The 7,348-nt window shown below is 46.3% G+C and overlaps 1 protein-coding gene across 1 annotated transcript; it reads left to right on the top strand.

Moving 5' to 3' along the window:
- The first annotated feature begins 2,454 nt into the window (after window positions 1-2,454).
- kcns2 (potassium voltage-gated channel modifier subfamily S member 2) lies at window positions 2,455-4,903 on the top strand. Its single transcript, XM_040165577.2, has 2 exons — window positions 2,455-2,749; window positions 2,941-4,903. The coding sequence occupies exon 2, from the start codon at window positions 2,943-2,945 to the stop codon at window positions 4,380-4,382; it is 1,440 nt and encodes a 479-aa protein (XP_040021511.1). The 5' UTR covers window positions 2,455-2,749; window positions 2,941-2,942; the 3' UTR covers window positions 4,383-4,903.
- The last annotated feature ends 2,445 nt before the right edge of the window (window positions 4,904-7,348 follow it).

Raw genomic sequence — 7,348 nt, 5'->3', positions numbered from 1 at the left:
CCCCTAATTGCTCCCTGGGAAAAAATGTAAAAGCCATGGGTTGAAAAAATGCAATGTAAGTCGCTTTGGATAAAAGTGTGAGCTAAATGACCTGTAATGATGCACAGGCACCCCATAATACATAACATCCCCAAACAACCTTTGATTCAAATTTTTTTGCAGTTTTGCATTACTACATTACAGTACTATAAACACAGAGTAAATGGACTGTACTCGTATAGCGCTTTTCTAGTCTTCCAACCACTCAAAGCGCTTTAACATTACATGACATCATTCACCCATTCATACACTGATACACTGACACTGATACACTGATGATGTGTATGGTAATACACAGAGCCACCTGCCATCAGTAACTAACATTCACACACACTAGTCGCAGCTAAAGGAGCAATGTTGGGTTAAGTGCCTTGCCAAACTGGTCTAACGCATGCGCTCACTAAGTACTAAAGTACAGTGGCCCTGAAGTGCAAAACACAATGGCAAATAGGAAAACACAACTGCAAATAGGAAAACACAACGAAATTAACTTCTTACAGAAAGGGTAGGGCCTTATAGCAGATAGCAGAGGACGGACCCTTCTGATTGGACAGACAGACTGTTTTACGAGTGTCTTAAAGGTGTCCTACTAGTGTTGTTTTGCCGGTGTTTTGTTGTTGTTGTAAATAAATTGGTGGGGGGGAGTGCGGTGGACGCTACGGGGGGGTACCGCGGACGCTACGGCCCGTGGACGCTATGGGGGGGTACCGCGGACGCTACACCGTGGTTCGGGGGACCGGACTCCGATTCCTTGGCGTGAGGAATTGGATGGAGTGCGTGACTGTCTCGCTCAATGCGTGACACTTGAGAGCCCTGTATCATTTCCTGTTAAAAGACAGACAGTCCGTCTGTCCAATCAAAAGGGTCCGTCCTCTGCTATAAGGCACTACCCTTTCCGTAAGGAGTTAATTTTGTTGTGTTTTCCTATCTGCCATTGTGCTTTCCTATTTGCGTTGAGCGTTCCCATTTGCCGTTGTGTTATGCACTTCAGGGCCACCGTACTAAAGCCTAGTTTATGCTTCTGCGTTTTCAGAAAGACGCAAGGACACGCAGACGCAAGAGCCCCTCGCGTGTTCCTTGCGTGCCTTTTCTTTTTAATGAGGGGTGAACAAAGTTGTGGAGGAAAATATGGGACAAATGTGTCCGCAATGAAAAGCAACAGTGGCGATGCACGGGGCAATAATGTCTATGATAAATTAAATACACAAACCAACAACTTCCCCACACAAAGACGTGACTCTCTAGGTTGTCTTCAACAAAAACACATTACTCCGCCTATTGTTCTGGCGGGGAATTGCTCTGCAACACATGCAAGCCTTTTAGAACCATGAATTGAAACGAGTGCATTGACGCAACGACGCAGGCGCAGAAGCATGCGCCAGCCTTTAGCCTGCGGGCCGTATGTTTGACTCCCCTGGTGTAGGGGATCTGTCGACCTATGACATCATCTATAATAGCATATTGGGCGCACCTGAAGAGCATAGGGTTAGTTTTTATTAAATGGCTAAAATGCATCCAGTGCGAGAAGACGCTGCGAGTGAATATGACTGTAAAGACCCAATAAGTATGAGCAATCTCATGGTTTTAAAGGTGCTTGTGTTAAGCTCCAACTGTTGGGGGGAAAATAGCAAATGTGATAAAATATTAATGTACGGGCTACCTGGGTGTAACAATCTGCAAATGATGGATCCTATTTAGAAGTAAACCGTTCTAGCAGCCAGTCGTTGCCACAGCCTGAGGAGCAATAGCTGCTATTAGAATCTCCTTCTTCGGACAGAACGGAATGAAGTGATGTCGACAACATTCACCATTGCTGCTTAGCATCTGTGTTGGGACGAAAACTGTGCAGCAAACAAAAGGGGAGTTTGTTTAAACCAAACCAAACAGGTTAGGTGTACCGCACCCTTAGACATAAAGCCAGGTCTATTGTTCGGCCCGAGGGAACAGTTGTACAATAAAACAAAATAACCACAGCTTTGTTTAAAGTTTTAACAGAAATCCTGCATTCCAAACTGGGGGTCAGATTCAAGGCATTAGGGAAGGTGTAAGACACAAATGAGTTGTGTGATTGGAATTGCTAGATTTAGACCAATAGATGAGCGATAGAAATAGAATAGATAGGATTTAATTTTAAAGTTATGTCAACCCCCATTGCAGATGTTAACCATTGATCTTATCGGATATAAAATGCTGTAAATACATCTAGCCTCTCGTTCGATGAGGTAAATATGTACTTGGAAGTTATAGGGATCTGGTAGAAAGCCTACTGGAAACGCATCATTGCGATAGTTTATTTTGTTGGTTGGTTACTCAATCTCCTGTCCTCGCAGAGCCTCCACCCATCTCCTGCTGAGATCACTCCTGGTGGGCGGTGCAGATGGAGAACTACGTGTTGCTGCGCAGCGACACACACACAGAGAGAGAGAGAGAGAGAGAGAGAGAGAGAGAGAGAGAGAGAGAGAGAGAGAGAGAGAGAGAGATTCCCTCTCACATCACAAGCGGCTGCCAGGGCGTAGATGTGTTCCTGCGGCTCCCCACAATCCTCTGTTGTAGATGTAACCTGTGGCTGAAGGAGGTGTCTGGTCGGTGGGTGCAGGATGTAAGGACTACCGGCTGATACACGGGCCACAACTTGTCCGCGAAGTGCAGGATGCGGTCACCGGATTCAGACGCGGAGTCTTCTCGTGGGGGGTTCGGTGAGCGCTTTAAAGTAAGTTCTTTGTTTCAGTCATTGCTCTCAATGTAAATCTCTGTTATTCGTTTGCCATACATAATAATAATTTCTGTTTCTCTTGGTGTAAAAAATGTGTCTTATTCTCTCTGAATGTGCGTGTGTCTTTTCGTCTGTGTCCATGTGTTTTTTCTCATTTCTTTCTGTGCGATGTCCCCTTCACCCCCCAGACATGACGGGTCAGGCCCTGGGTGAGCTGCGCGGCGGGACTCGCGCGCATGATAACGCCGCCATCCACATCAACGTGGGCGGCTTCAAGAAGCGCCTCCTGTCCCACACCCTCTCCCGGTTCCCCGAGACGAGGCTCGCACGCCTGCTCCACTGCCAGTCCAAAGAGTCCATCCTGGAGCTGTGCGACGATTACGACGACACGGAGAAGGAGTTCTACTTCGACAGGAACCCGGCGCTCTTCCCCTACGTGTTGAATTTCTACAACACAGGCCGGCTGCACGTCATGGCCGAGCTGTGCATCTTCTCTTTCAGCCAGGAGATCGAGTACTGGGGCATCAACGAGTTCTTCATCGATTCGTGCTGCAGCAGCGCTTACCACTGCCGGAAAATGGACCAGGACCGGGAGGACTGGGACGACAGGAGCGACGAAGGGAGCACCACGTCGTCTTTCGACGAGCTGTTGGAGTTTTACAGTGACGCCACGAAGTTTGACAAGCAGCCACTCGGGAGCGCGCGGAGGCGCGTGTGGTTGATGCTGGACAACCCCGGCTACTCCGTGGCCAGCCGCATCATTAGCATCCTCTCCATCCTCGTCGTGCTCGGCTCCATCGCGACCATGTGCCTGAACAGCATGAGCGAGTTCTGCCTGTTGGACGACGAAGGGCTGCCCGCGGAAGACCCCCGTTTCGAGACCATGGAGCACTTCGGCATCGGCTGGTTCACTCTCGAGCTGGTCGCCCGGTTCACGGTGGCGCCGGACCTGCCGCATTTCTTCGAGCACCCGTTGAACCTGATCGACCTGGTGTCCATCCTCCCGTTTTACCTGACGCTCCTCGTCAACCTAGTGGTGGAGAGCAGCCCGACGCTGGCCAATCTGGGACGCGTCGCGCAAGTGCTGAGGCTGATGAGGATTTTCCGCATCCTGAAGCTGGCGCGTCACTCCACCGGACTGCGCTCGCTGGGGGCCACCCTCAGGAACAGTTATAAGGAGGTGGGCCTGTTGCTCCTCTACCTGGCCGTCGGGGTGTCATTTTTCTCCGTCATGGCCTACACGGTGGAGAAAGAGGACAGCGACGATCTCTCCACAATCCCGGCGTGCTGGTGGTGGGCCACCGTCAGCATGACCACCGTTGGATACGGGGACGTGGTGCCGGTGTCCATAGCTGGCAAGCTTACCGCCTCGGCGTGCATCTTGGCCGGGATCCTTGTTGTCGTGCTTCCAATCACGCTCATTTTCAACAAATTCTCTCTCTTCTACAAGAGACAGAAGCAGCTGGAGGCTGCGATGAGGAGCTGCGACTTCGACGAGGGGATCAAGGAGGTGCCCCCGGTCAACCTGAGGAACTATTATGCGCATAAAGTCAAATCCCTCATGGCGAGCTTGTCTAACATGAGCCGGAGCTCACCAAGCGAGCACAGCCTGAACGAATCAATACACTGAGACGGAGTTTCATCAAGGACATGGGGACGGGACGGGTGGTGGGGGTGGGGTCAGGCTAGGTGACGCCTCTCATTCAACGTGGCCCTGAACGTGGAGCTATCCAGGGTGCTGAAACCCCTGACAGAAAAAAAACACTCCTTCCCTTCACTGATGTCTGACCGTTTGTCTCCTTGTAGCTCAGTGCAATAACGTGTTATTCTATGTGACAGTGACAAGGAAAAAGCAGGAGAAGGTACAGAGCAGTCTGCGATGATACATAAATATGATATTTCACTGTGCTTTATGATGGCCAATCTAAACGCCAAAACGTGGGCACGTAAGATGAAAAACGCGAATGCTGCCTTGTTTGCAGTTATAGACGGTGTCACACTGTAGTCCATCCTCCAGCTGTACATGTCATGTCAGACAGTAACTGCAGCTCTCACGCTTTCATAGTTGTTGATGTGTAATTGTTGTGTTGCAACAGGTTTACTTCAGATGTGTGGTGAAAAGCAAACTGTATTAAACAAAAATGCACAACATTTCTAGCGTCTACTGTTTGCGACGTGATCTCCAAAACCTGTTCATAAAAATGAATACAAAATATTTTACATAGACATTCTTAACAATACATACTAACTGCCGGTGGTTAACCACGCCCCTTGAGTGAACGTCTCTCCGCCATGTTGGATTCTTGAGTGAACGTCTCTCCGCCATATTGGATTTTTTGAGGGGGTTAGGGTTAGTATTGTATTCTTACAATTTAACATTGATTTATCGTTAAAAATGCAATCATAACACATTTATTTTACATCGTTAGACTTCATGAGGTGTGTTTACGGGGTGCAGGTCCCCATTCACTTTGAATAGGGTGACGTCATCAGTTGCAGTCCGTATTTATTTAGTATGTATCACTACGAATTTGTATCTTCAAGATTTTCGTATACATTTTTTCGAACAGGTTTTGGAGATCAGGATGCTGTTTGAGATAAAACCTCTGAACCTGGAGGGGTTTTATGTTTTGTGACTGACATTTGTAACAGTGTGATGGGCATAATGGCAACCACTGTGACATGTTAGATACATGGGTCTTTAGCGATTGGGTTTCTTGGGGGCATGTTTGGCATATAGGCCAGACAAAACACTTTTCATACGTAAATCACAATGGATTGATACATACATATGTTTTCGTCCCCATGGGTTGTCACATCCACACATTGACAATAAAGCATGCACAGAAATACACCCAGCGAGGCATATGCTTATTATAGAATTCTGACTGATACGAGCACAAAGGAGGTCTGGAACCGATTCTGTGTGCAGCGCTGAGCTCTGTATCATCTGCCGAGCGGTAGCAGCTTATTCTCATACTACAGAATTTGGGTTAATATGGAGCCAACTAAATGTGATCATTTAGATTGTGTTGGTTTAGAGAGGAAGATATTCTATGAAACACAAACATGCTTTTTGGTTCCAGTCAAAAAAATGATCTTGACATAGAGAACAATCCAAGTCATTTATAATATTTCAGTTTAGAGCGCTATCAATATGGACACCAAAACCCTTGTGTAACTCGACATCTTCTTAGCAGTTGTTTTAACATGTGAAATGGATGATGAGCGATGTCACACCAAGTGTTGCTTACGTTTCTGAATTCAACTGTACAGAGACCCCCAAGGCCCTCTGAGAAAACAGCAGAAAAGATACTGGCCTTTTCTCTCAAGTAATTTGTGTCCTTGTCTCCAGCCTGTAAACAGAAAAATACATGCAAATATATCCCATTTAGATTGATTCTCAAGGTGTTTGCTTAATAGCTATAAGATAAGATAAGATTTCATTTTCTTATTTTAGAAAGGAGTTCCAGCTTCTGTAACTGGCATGAACACAATGGAGTCTCTTGGCAGCGTTGTAAATTACAGTTTAATATCTAAGGAGTCATTTGGTACAAGTAACAGCTCTATAAAATAAATCGTTTTATTAGCTTATATTGTGTATAGCCACAAGGATTTCAGTTATTTAATCTCAGATTTTTTTTGCCAGTAGAGGGATTTCCATAGAACAGATCCTTTATTTGTTAGCAGAATCTACGGTGGAAAAATCTTCACCACTGTCCATGATTTTTCACAGATAATTCAGACATTTATGCACATCTCAGGCACTTCAGCTCTACCAATCTGCTCCCGCAGTCCAAAGATCATCTTAAATTCACTGTCTCCAGATTTATATGAGAAGAAACATCAAAACATATTGGCACTCACAACTAATTAGTTTGAGCATACTGACAGCAGCCACCTGCAGTACTGGAACTCCCAACAGACCCCCAGAGACCAAAATACAATTAGTTTCATGTCACTTTCTTTTTTATTGCAAAACTGAAACAAAATGCATCAATACCTATAAGTCCTAAATTATTAAACACCAACAAGCTGTTTGGTTAGGTTGTATTCATTAAAGGGATGATGGGAGAATAACCAAGTGGCAACAAGGTTGGGCTTGCTTAGAAAATACTAATTCAAGGTTTTTCTTGGGAGCTCATTTAAACTGACATTCACCCTCAGAGGCCAATTATATCAGCCTCCTTTTGTTTATTCTTGCGTCTTTAAAGTCTTTCCCCCCAGGTAAAAATCCCACACCACGCAGCACAACACTAGCATCGAGGAATCAGTAAATGGGTTCACAGTGACAGTGGGTGACATTTACACAAATCAACAGAGGCAGACCAAAATAAAATGATTGTTTCTACATCTGCAACAAGAAAGTGATGGAAGAAGGTGGCTTTCTACTTAAGGAGTGTTGGAGCAAGAGGAACAGTAACGCCATTAGTTGATTTGACCAATGTAGTCCAAAGGTCAGTGTGACTGTGTGGGGTGGGTCACTGTGATGTCAGGCCCTCTCCACCGCCTCCACATCATTACTCTCTGAAATGTGGAGACAGATGTGAGGAGGCCCAGGGCCTGTCTGGCACACAGCTGAGCACAGATGGCAGC

The sequence above is a fragment of the Gasterosteus aculeatus genome, chromosome 20 (assembly GCF_964276395.1).
Source record: "Gasterosteus aculeatus chromosome 20, fGasAcu3.hap1.1, whole genome shotgun sequence".
Lineage (NCBI taxonomy): Eukaryota > Metazoa > Chordata > Actinopteri > Perciformes > Gasterosteidae > Gasterosteus > Gasterosteus aculeatus.
The sequence above is the reverse complement of the archived record's forward strand: the minus strand, read 5'-3'. Positions and strand labels throughout refer to the sequence as shown.

What these genes read in the sequence shown, in the direction of transcription:
- kcns2 (XM_040165577.2), top strand. Translation starts at nt 2,943, where the DNA reads ATGACGGGTCAGGCCCTGGGTGAGCTGCGCGGCGGGACTCGCGCGCAT.